Source organism: Harpia harpyja, chromosome 5, assembly GCF_026419915.1.
Source record: "Harpia harpyja isolate bHarHar1 chromosome 5, bHarHar1 primary haplotype, whole genome shotgun sequence".
Lineage (NCBI taxonomy): Eukaryota > Metazoa > Chordata > Aves > Accipitriformes > Accipitridae > Harpia > Harpia harpyja.
Genome location: NC_068944.1, coordinates 36,505,897 through 36,519,365, shown reverse-complemented (window position 1 = coordinate 36,519,365; position 13,469 = coordinate 36,505,897). Strand labels below are relative to the sequence as shown.

Genomic DNA, 13,469 nt, shown 5'->3' with positions numbered 1-13,469 from the left:
AAAAGACATGGGAAGCCATTTTCAGTTTACTGTTGCATTGGACTCGCATTGTATGTTTTCTGCCTTCTGCTGAGCAAAACCAGCAAAGAGCCCAGTTACCTAAGAAAGCAGTTATGTTTTGTTCTAGATGTAAGTAATAAGGATGACAAGCTGCTATGAGTGCCCAGAAAGTAAATGCTACCATGCCACTTAGGGTCAGGATCAAGAAGATCACCAGAGCTCAATTTTTTATGGCTTTGGGGCATCTTACTTATTAAGCTTCATTACCAAGAGTGACTAACCTAGGAGTTCAAAATGAGCTCTGAACGCCTTTCTGTGGCACGAGAGACCTGGGAAAGATCCAATTTAACTAGATGGTGCATGCACAAACAGCTCTTTCCTATCTATCCACCTTTCCAGTGATAATGAACCACTCAATACATTTTTCCACAGAGCGGGAAAGAGAATATGAGAGCACCAAAGGCACTCGTTAAAACCTGAAAACAGCCTGAAGTTGCATAAGCTTTCCGAGGGCTTTGATGTAGGGGTGGCAGCAGATGGCTGAAGGAGGGGTACACCCCATCGTTCACTTGCCCCTGTGACGGGGACAACAGCACGGCTCACGAAGCAGCCCCTGAGCTACCACAGATTTTAGCACAGCATAAACAGTAAGCTGAGATGGGGGTTAGTTTATTTAATTTCGTAGACTGAAAACTGCAGCAAATCAGGAGGTTTTCCATGAGTCATTCGGTTGTCCCCACCGCCGGGGACACGGCAGCAGCCTTGCTCGGAGCGATACGGCAGCTGGCAGAAGGGGCTTGCTGCTGCTGATCTCTGCTACACGTGAGTCCCGAAAGCCCCGCGGCCCCAGTGCCCAGCACCTGCAGGATGCTCCCCATCATTCCCTCGGCCACTCTCTGACCCTGCCACAGGGTTGCTGGGTCCTCCTGGTGACACTGGGTGGGTGCTCCAGGAGGGTGCTGCTGCCAGAGCTCCTGCAAAACCCCGTGACTGTCCCAGATGGCTGCTGGAGGGTGACAAGGAGGACTATTTGTGGCTGTGCCAGGAAAGCCACACTGAGGGAGGATTCAGTTCATGCTTTTTACTCAATTATGTGAGAATGGAAGAATTCCTCCGCACCTTGAAATGTCCACAGGGTGGGAAAGAGCATGCAGACGCAGTGTCTATTAAATGTAATGGACTGGGATCAATAGTGATTCAGTAGCCTTCATATCATGAGATTCTTCCTGCCCAGGCTATTTAACTCACGAGAGCACACTGGCCACCCATGCACAAACGATACGCTAAAGGCCCCAGTCAAAACTAAAACTAGAAATTCTCTCTTCAACTGTAACACAAAAGCCATTAATGGTTTGTTTTTAAATTGTATTCATTATATACAGAGAACAGAATATAGTTTACCACTTTATTAACTGACACACTACGAGAAATAACACTCACAGGAAAAAAAAAAAGGATTTGAAATTTATTTTCATTATAATTTAGTTAGGGAAACCAAAAACTAATAAAATACATTTAATAGGTTTGTATCCCCATTAGGTTAGGTAGAGTGTCAAGCCTAACACAAAAGAGAGCTATTTAATACCTTTTTGTAAAACAATGGTCCTGTAAACCCCAGCCTAGTGAATAGTCTTTATTCATGAAAGCAGTTCCACTGGCTCCAGTGAGAAGGTGCCCCCAGGGGTGACCCTCCTGTGCCAGACAGGACCTTTCATTTGAGTATCACTGTAGCACTGGCTATTCATTGATACTTGCAAAACTCTGAGCACAAAGCAGAATGCAATGCATTTTGTTTATATTTGCAGTTTGATACTCACCTAGTGTATGCACAACTGAAGAATACTAATACTTATAAAATAATTTATAGATACTAATTTCCATAGGTGAGTTCATCACCTGTAGTATGTCTTGTATACAACTAAACGAACTTCATGCGAGACACATTTTAAAACATGCAGTCCCACTTTGACCTGCAACTTTCAGCTAAAATCACTCTCAACAGAAAGGATTACTTTTCTGGTAAATTTTGGCAAAAAAAGTAATTTTGCAGATAGGCAAAAAGGTGCAAGATGAATAAGGGAAGGGATATATCATGCACTAACAAAGAAAATGGCTGAGGAAATTTCAGATCTGTGTATTTGGAGTAAGGCTGGATGTTTACATTGGCTCCCTGACTGAAGCTTTAAAGGCCACTGCCTGATGAAGAATTCACGTTAATTCTTATCTTTGCCGTATTGTGCAGTCTTTGGGTAAGACAAAATCACGACTGCAATTTCTCACTGCTATATTAGACACAAGAGAGCTTTTTCTGTGCCAAGCATGCATCACTTTTTTCCCACTCCTGAACAAAAGTACCAGTCATAGAAAACACAGTAACCCAAAATGAAACTAGGAATCTGTTCTTTGGCAACTGTGCTTTTAGCACAACAAAAAGGGAGCAGAAGGATATGCCGCTAACTTTCTGACATTCCCCAACAGATAAAATTCAGTGTGTAGGCAATATATCACGCTCTCAGAAACTAAATGCACTACTTTGTGCCTTGGGCTGTCTTTACCACTATCTATGTATTAGCAGCTTTGTGGAGCCACTATTTGTCCTGGTTTCAGCTGGGATAGAGTTAATTTTCTTTCTAGTAGCTGGTACAGTGTTATGTCTTGGATTCAGTATGAGAAGAAACTTGATAACCCACTGATGTTTTCAGTTGTTGCTAAGTAGTGTTTAGACTAAGTCAAGGATTTTTCAGCTTCTCATGCCCAGCCAGCAGGAAGGCGGGAGGGGCACAAGAAGTTGGCACAGGACACAGCCAAGGCAGCTGACCCAAACTGGCCAAAGGGCTATTCCATACCATATGATGTCATGTCTAATATATAAACTGGGGGGAAGTTGACCAGAGGGGGCGGATTGCTGCTCGGGAACTGACTGGGCATTGGTCAGCGGGTGGTGAGCAATTGCATTGTGCATCACTTGTTTTGTATATTCCAATCCTTTTATTATTATTATTGCCATTTTATTATTGTTATTATTATAATTATTTTCTTCTTTTCTGTTCTATTAAATTGTTCTTATCTCAACCCACAAGTTTTACTTTTTTTTTTTCCTGCACTTAAATGGAAAGAAGAAAAATGCTCACTAATATCATATCTGGTTGACTTTCAGAGGTTGAGGTTCTGTACAGTGGGTTTGTTATGGGTGTCCTAAGAAACAACACCATCACTCTGCCAACTTCTTATCTTCCTGACAATACCTGCCACGTTGCGTACATTGGTTCTTTTGTATAAAGTTGTATTGATGTATCATACCTAGATACATGAATGGACAGGGACAGGATATCTGGAAACAAGAATGCAGCTGTTGGCACAGGGACATCTATTACATCAAGGTATACAGGAAGAAGAAAGCCAAAAAAAGTCGTAACTGATGAGAGCTGTAGTTCTGGTAGGTGATGCAGTTAGTGAAAGGATAGTGTCTAGTGCATGGAAAACTGAATCAGTTAATGTAAGAAACAAGAGAACTATTGTTGCAATGAATCTGGGTATCAAAACACAGGAAACAGTCATGGGTAAAAGCATACATAAAGCACTACATGGTTGCAAAGAGTACTAGAGGGTTACAGAAACATCATGGACTCATGATGATTCCCTGCACATAGGTACTGAAGGGGAGCTGGTATTCAGAAAAGATGAAAATGATGGTAAAAGCAGTGTGTGTGAATGGAATGACAGACTGATGTTTCAGAAAGGGATCCCCGATAAAACAGATTCTGTTTGCATAGAAAATTACTTTGGGGAAAGACAGTGGGTAGTTCTGCTGTAGAATTCCAGAGTTATATTTGGATATGGATAGAGATGTTCAAACCGTTATTACAGGGAGAAATTCTGCAGAGAATTGTCTCATTATGGCAGACTCCAATTTCTCAGATACAGGCTGCAGAACAAATGCTACCGAAGGCAGCCCGGATATTCCAGAGTGTGACAACTGACAGATTTTCTGACAGAAAGCAGAGAGAGAGGCTTCTTTCTAAACTTAGTTGCAGAAAGTATTGAGGTTGTTATAGGACAGCTAATTGTAAAAAATAGCATCAGATGACATGAATGTTGGTTTAATCTAAATAAAATGGAGAGATAAACAAAAATAGATCTGTTGGTAAGTCTGTCTATCAGAATTTTAAAGAAATGAGTGAAGGCAGCAGAAGTTAATTGTTCAGGGACTTCTCTGTGGAGGAGACTTGGATTCTCTTTAAGGCAAAACACAGAAGAATTTCTGGAGCTTTTAAACCCTGCAAAGCAAAAAACTTCTAGAAAAAGCCTCAAAACCTACCTGTATGAAAACCCACCTCAAAAATGGTCCCTAGATGGAAATGGAAAAAGGATGATCAGCAATAAAGGATGTGCCTTATAGGTCAATTTTCAATAAGGGCTCTTGAAACAAGGGCTCAAAGAGACAGCCAGCTGATAGGAAATGAGAACAGAAAGGAAATCTGCATTACTGTGGATGGAAGCAAAACTTGAAGCTCCTTGTTTTCACGCAGTGCAACCAGAAAACCTCTGTTTCAGGATTCAGAAAAAGTCGGCGTATGAAATCCTGCTGCTGGTGAGAAGCATCTTAAGTAAGTCTCTCCACTCAGAACTGGTGCCACGTGACTGGAAAAGAGGCAATCTGGTGCCTCTAGTAGAAGATAGCTAAGGCAGGTAAAGGAACTAGTTAAAGAAAGATACTGCAGGATTATGTTGAAATGCTATTGAAAAATTCTTGGGCTGGAGTAGGATTCCTATTACCTTTTTCAGTACTGATTACTCTTGAAACCAATCTTGGCTGAATATTTCTTTTAATGACCTTGGTTTTAAAAAGTAATATACTAATAGGGTTTGGAGAGACATTATCAACATAGAAAAGGAGACTGATATGCGGAAAAATCAGGAGTACCTTGCAGGTTGGAAAAGTAGAAATGAGATGAAATTTCATTACATGCATGTAGTTACTAATATTTTTTTTTTAATGTAATTGAACCCTCATGAGAGTAACATGACACCAGAAGAGCCTATGTGTTTTAAAGGATCATGAAATAACTAGGATTAACCAGTGCAATGCCTGAGTCAGCAGGGAATTACAATCCTAGGTCACACCTAGTGAGATATTGCCATGAGAAATATGAGAGCTCTGGAGAAATGTAATCTGGAGTACTCTGTATAGTCTTGGTCATCCATATTCACCAAAGATGAATTCAGACTGGAAATGATGAAGGGAAAGTCTGTGAAGATAATCAAGAGAAGAGAATGCAGAGCCTCTCATGAGATGAGAGAACGAGCAGCAGAAGGAATGATTCTTACTTTCCCATCAAAGTGTCTCTCATTCCCTAATCCCATCTGTCTATCACAATAGTCCCACTGGGCAGGGGAGAGCAGTGCAGGATGGATGCTGGAAGGATGCATATTTGGACTGGCTGGTGGCTGGTGCCTAACAAAAAGAGTAACAGCTGAAGTCTGCCTGCTTTTCCCTTTAGTGGAGGCTCTCATTTGTCCTTTTTTCCTCTGACTTGGCTGCTTTTTCCACAACATTTAAAGAAACATAATTATCTTTGAGATGTTGGCTGCTCTGTTATATTTGGTTGAAATAGTGCAATGGATCACAAGTTCTTAAAAGTCAGGACTGAAGGACAGAAATGGACTATATCATCACATGAACCTCATTTCCTTAGGGAACAAGTGTAAAAACAGGGATGGCACAAGAATAAATAGGGACAGACTGCTGATGAAATTAAAAAGGCGGGACAGCAGCAGCAGGTCTCTATCAATCAGACAATTAAACTTCCAACTGGTATATTAGATACAAAGGGTATAACTAGTTTTAAGATTGTAATCAGGTTATGAAATGGATTAGATGACATGATCGCCTTCAGGAAGTCCTCTCCCGTCCTATCAGAAACAAGGGTGTGCTAATATGATGGCTGCATCCTAATGAGTGCAAGATAACATTTTAAGACTTGCAAAGAGGCCTACAGATCAGTTTAAAAGTCATTTGCAGAAGACACATTTACTCTATAGTATATCATATTTGTTCATCCTTGTCACTGAAAAGCTGTTTTGCCAAGTTGCAGGCAGAATCTGGGACTATTGCTTGCTCTGCTTTTCTTTCTCTCTGGAAAGGCTGGGTGCTGGACTGCAGTGGTGCAGAACCTTGACGGCACAGAGAAAAGCAGTGGCAGCTTGCCCAGAGCTCAAGTGCCGCACCTTATTTCCATACAAATATACATTGAATTGTATAAGATTTTACATCAGAATTCTTTTTTTTATTTATTTAAAGAGCACTGCAAATGTAGGCAGCACTTTACAGAGAAATCCAAAATTGCTGTGAAGGTAACAAAAAAAGAAAAGCCATTGAAAAGCATAGCGTTGTGCTCACAAAAAAAATGTATGGACTTAAATGAATTTCAGTTTATTGCACTGATATGAAAAGAGTTTGAATTCCTGATGCATGAGGATGAGCTTTGCCGGAGGATTTTTTAAGGAACTAGCTAACACATAATTTCCTTCTGCCAGATAAAGTTAGGACCTATCAGCCATGTCATAAACTACTAGCAAGTCTCTGAACCTCTTGTTCAGCTCAGGCAGGAACAGCAATTTGTTTGGAGTAGAAGGACAGGAGAGCGATGCTTAGTGGCACTGTGAACTTTTGTACGCTGGCTGCGGTGTCAGCATATGAACAGCGTAGGAGTTTCCAACAGAGCTGGTAGAAAATGGGAAAATGGTTGGCCAGGGAGATTTCATGGAAATGCAGTTTCAGCAGAATCCAGCAGCTCTATGGGAGTGTGGTGACTTCAATGAAACTTGATGAATTTATAAATTGTTCTGAACTTCTCATTTTGCTTCTGCACTGCTGTCAGTCTATATTAAGAACTGCAGCTTTATGTGATATAAACTTTGATTAGACTTTGATTAAACTTTGATAGAGACTTTGATTAATAGTACTGTATGGAGAAGCCAGAACAAACCCCCCAGGGGCTGATGAAGAAAAAAATGTCAAGTGCTGACTAGCCAGCATAATATGCAGTAAACAGGAATGAGAAGCTAATCTATAATTTAAACAATGTGTTAATTAATACAGCATAAATAATGAAACCTGTGGTAAATCCAGGGAGCAATCTTGTCTATCTGCTCATCTTGGAGCAGCTAGAACACCATGCCCTTGAGTAAGAGGACAGTAACTGTATGCTAACAGAAAGGAGTCTCTTTCCAATCAGATGATCAGCAGGATTTTTTGCTTGCTTACTAATTTGAAGATGGGAAGTCTTTCTAAAATCAAATGTCATAGTGGGAAAATCGAAGGAAGTAAAAGGAGAATGCCAAGGGATGACCGCCAGTCTGCATGCGTGATTCCAAAACGAGGTGCCACAGAAAGGGACAGCCCTGACCTTCCCTACCCACCCTGATGCCGTGTCCCCTAGTCCCTACCAGTTGTGTGACACCTCCCTGCCCAAGGGAGTCCAACCAGAACCTGCTGAGACTCAACCAAGTTAGCAATGGGGAAAATAAAAGTGTCCGAGGGACCCAGCGTACAGCCATGGCAATGCCAGTGATGCAATGGGAACATGCAGCTTGGGTGAGGTGCTGGCAGGACTTGCCATAATTAAATCAAAGATTTTTAGGGGCAGCCTTCAGGTAGGTTGGCTTCAAGTCATTGTGGAATAACGCCCCTGAGCCAATTTGCCAGTCCAGGTCTGTCTGTCATTTTGTCAATCCTCAGACCTGTTGAGCCAGCAGAGCAAATGTGGTAAGATGTGGCCATTATGCTGGATGTCCAGAGACCCAACCAAGGAAGAACCTTTAGACTGATCTTACTGTGTCAGCAAATCTGCCTAATACTTAGTCTATGGCAGTTTATTGTGGAAGTGTTTGTTTTTATAGCAAAGACTGTGAAACTACTGCTTATTTGCTAAATAGCTTGAAGGGTGGAGGCATTTTTTATGGGAATTACTTGCAGCCTTCTGAATTTATTGGGGTAATCCAATAATCCAAACACTTTCAACTCTGGTATTTTGGTTCCCTGCGACTTGGAGGTAGATCCAGTGCAGGACCTGGTTGCCCAGCCCTGGAAGCAGAACTGAAAACACAGGGCGAAGGGCCCGGGTCCAGGCAGTTGGTGTACGTAGACTGGCACTGAGATCAGCTAGCCCATCCTGGCCTTGAGGCTATTGCTGTTAGACTGTTTCTGGTAGCTGAACTAGCTCACCTGCAGATGGTTCAGACACTTCTGTCCGCATATATGCCCTTATGCAAACGGATGGATGCAGGATGAACGTCAGTTGTTTCAGTGGACTTTCTGCCATTGCTACCCCCACATGCAGAGCTGCCTCATTTCTCATACACTTCCCACCTAGAATAGGACTGATGAAGCTACTGACTCCCACCATGAAGCTGCTTAGGACATGACTTTCCTACAGAGTAACTAAGGGAGAGAAAAAAAAAAAAAAGGCAAAAAAAAAGAAAAAAGCAATACAGTTTGGAGGTGCTGCTGGCTCAGCAGAGAAGTTGCTGCAAGAATGCTGCGCTCAGATCACATAAAGAGAAAGGAAGGGAAACAGGCTCCCATGAGGAAAAGACTGAGGAATTACTTATTTTTGAGGCACATCTGCCTTCTAAAGAGTAGATATTTCTTCAAACTCAAAGGAACAACCAGGGTGGAAAAGGTGGAGGTAATAGGGGGGTTAGCACAGCTCCAGCTTAGTCCAGCATCATACTGAAGTTGTTTGTTTTCTTGAGGAATTAGCATTGAGAAATCATCAGCTTCCCCCATAAGCTATTTAATTTCTTCCACTCTGGGATGGACCTGGCTGCTGGTTGTAGGCAGAATAAGAAAGATCATTGCCTCTAATTGTGCCAGTTTTGATGAAATCTTAAAGAAGAATCAGATTTTTAGATAATAATTTAGATACTGTTTTATCAATACCCAGATTTCTCTGGGTGCCAACGCAGAAGAGAGATGCCAGTCCATAGTGACGGTTTATGCACAAGCAATGTTCTGCTGCAGCAGTCACAGTACAGTGATACACAATCCTTGCTAGAATTTTACATTGCAGTTTTTAAATTCATGTTTGGGGAGCCCAGGCAAGTGCTAAAGGATCCTTGTGGTGCATCCTCTGGGCTTTTGAAGTGGTCCTCACTGCAGTGTATGGAAAACTGAGAGGGAAGGTTTTGCACACATTGCGCAATATTTTTCTTCCTAGGCATGTATGTGCATGCCTGTATGTATTTCTTACCTTGATTAGCAGGGCTTAAGGACTGAAATAAGAAATAATCCACACCTAGCCAACACCCATTACAAAACGGGGAATCTTCAGTCACACTGACAGCATTCTCCTGTTGGGAATGATGCTATTTTGGTGCAGTTAGAATGGAAAATACACAATTTCATAAATAAAATATTTAACATTTTTTCTTGTGGCCATTAATGGCTTGATAATAGAAATACCCTGCTTATAGACCAAGACATTTCCAGTATCATTCATTTCCCATGCCAAATTTGTGGTTTGTGATGGAAGTATACTTTAAAGAACATGGACCAGAGATGGCACTTATTAATTGTCATGATAACTTTGTCCTACGGGACAGAGAACTAAAAGAACAATAATAAAACCCAAGTAGCATTCTCTAAACACAGAAAATCAATCCAATACTCTGTTTATTGATCCATGTTAGAAATCTCTGAAACAGGCTCAGTGAGTGGACAGTTAGCTGAAGCATATACGTTACGGCTAGGCCTTTTAAAACATTCAGTTGCAGCATGATAACACTGAGAGCAACTATGCTGTCCTTATGCAGCCTCACAGCAAATCTACCATCCTATAGTGCAACGCATTATCCTTATACATTTCTTCAAAAAAGGAGAGAGAACAGAAAAAGGATTTTCACAGCTGGCAATGTACTAAAACATATTAACTTTCATCAGGGGAATATAACTGTACTACTGTTTAAGAAAATGCTACAACCTTGTTTAATTTTCTTAGGTTTTTTTAAATGGAGCCTTTCCTCCTTGCAAGATGGGAGAAAATGGGGGAAGAGAGGATAAGTAAATATTTTCAGCTTTGTCAGCTGAAATCCATAATTATAGTTTTATTCCTTTCTGGGTTCTGATACATAGATTTCACAGAGCTGATTGCAGGCTTCAGGAACCATTTTTGCCTTTTAAATTGAAGCATTTCAAGTTTTCTCTAATTAACAACCACTTGCAGGGTACATCACAGGCTTAGTGCCTACTCATCAGCCACATTTCTCGTAGACAGATCTGTTATTGCACAAAAATGAGGGCGAGAGGCCTTCTGTATTAATAGTTTATGAAGATAGCTAAATTACAGCTGACCATAAAGTATTCTGGCTATGTTCTTCTCCTAAACATCTCTCTGGAGTCTCTTTTTCTTGGGGGACAAAGCTTCTTGAAGTGATAATACCTTCTCCTGAATGATAATAGTTTGGACTGGCTGATGCCGGGCAGCATCCTTTTGAGAAATAGCTGCAGGAAGTGCTTAGGCAACCGTCTTTGTACAGACCACCAAGTAATTAAAACAGAAACTTTGGCTTTCTTTTCCCCTTAAGGTGACAGAGTTTCAGATCTAAAGAAACAAAACCAAAAACCACAGGAAGCAGGACAGCTGTTATTAGACATCAGTTCAAAGGGGAGGCAAATGAAAAGCCTCTGATTTATCCAGAGGAAACTGCCCAGGATCAAGGTCTTCACACAGTTACCCACTTTGTTCCCAGTCCTTTTTCACCTGATCAGTCTCACTGCACATTACTCATAATAAGCTAACTAGACCCAGAGCTTCTTGGAGCAAGGTGCTGTCATAGTTTTGTCTTGTACAGTGGCAAGCACATGAGTTGTTTCTTATAAACAAATGGCAAAACCACTGCATTTCCTTCCTCCCTCTGTCCCTTTGCTCCTCCTCCTCTCCTCTCTGCCTCATGACATTTGTGTCACCTTCTGGATCCCAAGTTCTCATTCACCTCATTCCCTTGCCAATAATTTCTGCCCAGGTGCAGCCACAAGGCAAAACAATGGTGCAATATGAAAAGAAAGCTGTCAGGTAACCAAAAGTAGCATCAAAAAAGCAGTAGAGAAGGTGATATTCTTATATCTGTATTGCTGACTGACAAACCCTATGGCAGGACTTATGCATGCATTTACCATTTTAAAGAAGAAATCACGCTTGCTGAAAGCATCAATCTTAGAAGGAAACCCAGAGCTTGAAGGAATGAATATTGTTGTAATGCTCAGGAGCTGGCTTGTATTATTTCAGATAAACATGGCTGAGAACTGATGGACATGTATTCCATAGACACTGGCATTTTCTTCACAGAATACCTGTTTTCTGCTGTGTTGTTTTCTGTTTTGCATAATACCATATGAACCTCATTACTGCAGTTTGGAGGGGTTTGAAAATTCACAAAAAGAAGCACAGGGATAAGAGCAATAGTTTGATTGATGCAATTTTCACATTGGCCCACTGGATAATCAGAAGAGCTCTTCTATTACAAGGACATGCAGAAAGCAAAGTATTATAAATCCTATCCACACCCCAGGGCCAATAAGAAAGGCTAAAAAACCTCCAACAACACAGGCTTTCTTGACAGTCATTGTTAACCACTTAATAGCAGCTAGCAGGCAAGATCTGCTCTTATGCCAGAAGTACAAGGCACACAGCAGTTTGAAAGAAGGATAAATATGTATGTATAGAAATTACATCTTCCTAAAATCATAAAAAAACCAAATAGATTAAATGAACCCCTACCTTGGAGAGCCTGGAGTGTACGAGTCTGTACAACAATACAGAGTTGCAGGACCAGCTGTGGTGCACTTTCCAGAAACGTGGCTAGCAAATGCAGCATACTCACATCTGCATACTCATACACCATTTTCCAATAAAACCGCCATCTGTCATTCTCTCCACTCCGTCGACTCCGGATACCCAGGTATATTGTGTGGAAATACCTAGAAATAAAAGAGAGAGATTATAGAAATGCAGAATGATATTTTGCAGGTAACACTTCTGCTTGAAAATAACCACCATTTTTTCAGTGTACTTCAAAATAACCACTATTTATTTAAAAAGATTATCGTATTGCAATTTATAGTAGTTGATGTGATAAGAGTGAACTAAACTGAAGACAAGACTTGCCCTCATAAAACCATTTAAAAAGCTTAGCATTGTCTTATTTGTTAAATTGTATTCCTTTCAAGGACCCAGTCTTCAGAACTGAAATATAAGGGGGATGTATTGATTATGTGGCCTCCCTCAGAGTTTTTTCAAATAATGGGGGGAAAAAAGGTGATTCTGCAATGGTCTTTACTCAGAACCTGCAAAGAACTGATCTTTCTGCATGGCTCTACGTGGACTTGGAAGACCACCTGCACTGCAAGCCTGGGGTGGTCTTAGCCTGGGGCCCTGCTATGGCTGAACTCATAGTCCATCTTTTCCACCCGTCTAATGCATTGAATATCATATTTCAGATACTGCCAAACATATAGTGCTTTTTCTCATAGTTTGATTATTTTAGGAGGAAAGAAGATGTAGCTGTGAGCTCCTATTTTAGGAGGAGCAGAGATCTGGCTGTGGGTTCCCTTGGTGATTAGAAGTGACTCACTACGATAACTCCCGTGCAGCAGCAGCAGTAAGAAGCAGCAGGAGCCAGGAGCCCAACAGGCTGCTGCTGCTGCTGGCAGCAGTAACCAGCAGATGAGAGAAGTAATGGTCAGAAAACACGTCAGCTCTGGTGGCCTGTGCAAGCAGGAGGAAAAACACCTGGCGACCAGCCAATTAAAGAGATTTCAGTGAGTGCAGGAGCAACGAGTGGTTTTAGAAAGCAAGGGATGTCTTCTGATGGCCAAGCCACCTGGCTGCTGTGATGCTTTTCATGACCCTTGCAGAGCTTGCAGCGGTCTCCCATGACACACTTGTGTCACAGCACACTGACCACTCTGGGTGGCCTTTGATCTGCTCTATTATTCTAATCTCCTCTTTGTTATTCTGTGTCAGAAAGTCTAGGCTCCCACCTTGCTCCTACAATTTTAGTTCAAAACGAATTAAGGCTGGCTGAAAAAACAGTCTCACTTAATGAAAAATTCTGAAGATACTGTCTTGCATCCTACCAGAGTGCCCTGTTGGGCTACTGACTGATGTGGAACTCTGGTTCTCTTTTTCTTGACTTATCTTTCACATCCTGGTCCTGAAAGCATTTCCTTATGATCTTTTAATATGTTTTCAGAGCACTTTTTCTTTTTTTTTTTTAATGAGATTATATTTTCTAGTAAGAAAAATTTTAGTAAATTTTAACCACTTCCAATATGAATTGTTTTAATTGGTTAAGATAAAACATTTCGGTATTTCTCCTCCTTTTCACAAGTTCTTGTCTTAAAATGCTTTTCATAACTGGTGGAGCATGGTGAATTGTCGAACCTCTTTTTATATAGGCTGCATGCA

The 13,469-nt window shown here is 41.2% G+C and overlaps 1 protein-coding gene across 1 annotated transcript in view; it reads right to left on the bottom strand.

The window, feature by feature from the left end:
- Positions 1 to 11,981, bottom strand: part of XKR4 (XK related 4) — an 87,424-nt gene extending 75,443 nt beyond the window's left edge. Inside the window, exon 1 of the mRNA XM_052788485.1 lies at positions 11,781 to 11,981. Coding sequence (XP_052644445.1) covers positions 11,781 to 11,904 — 124 coding nt within the window. The 5' untranslated portion in view covers positions 11,905 to 11,981. The remainder of the gene's footprint in view (positions 1 to 11,780) is intronic.
- Positions 11,982 to 13,469: the final 1,488 nt, after the last annotated feature.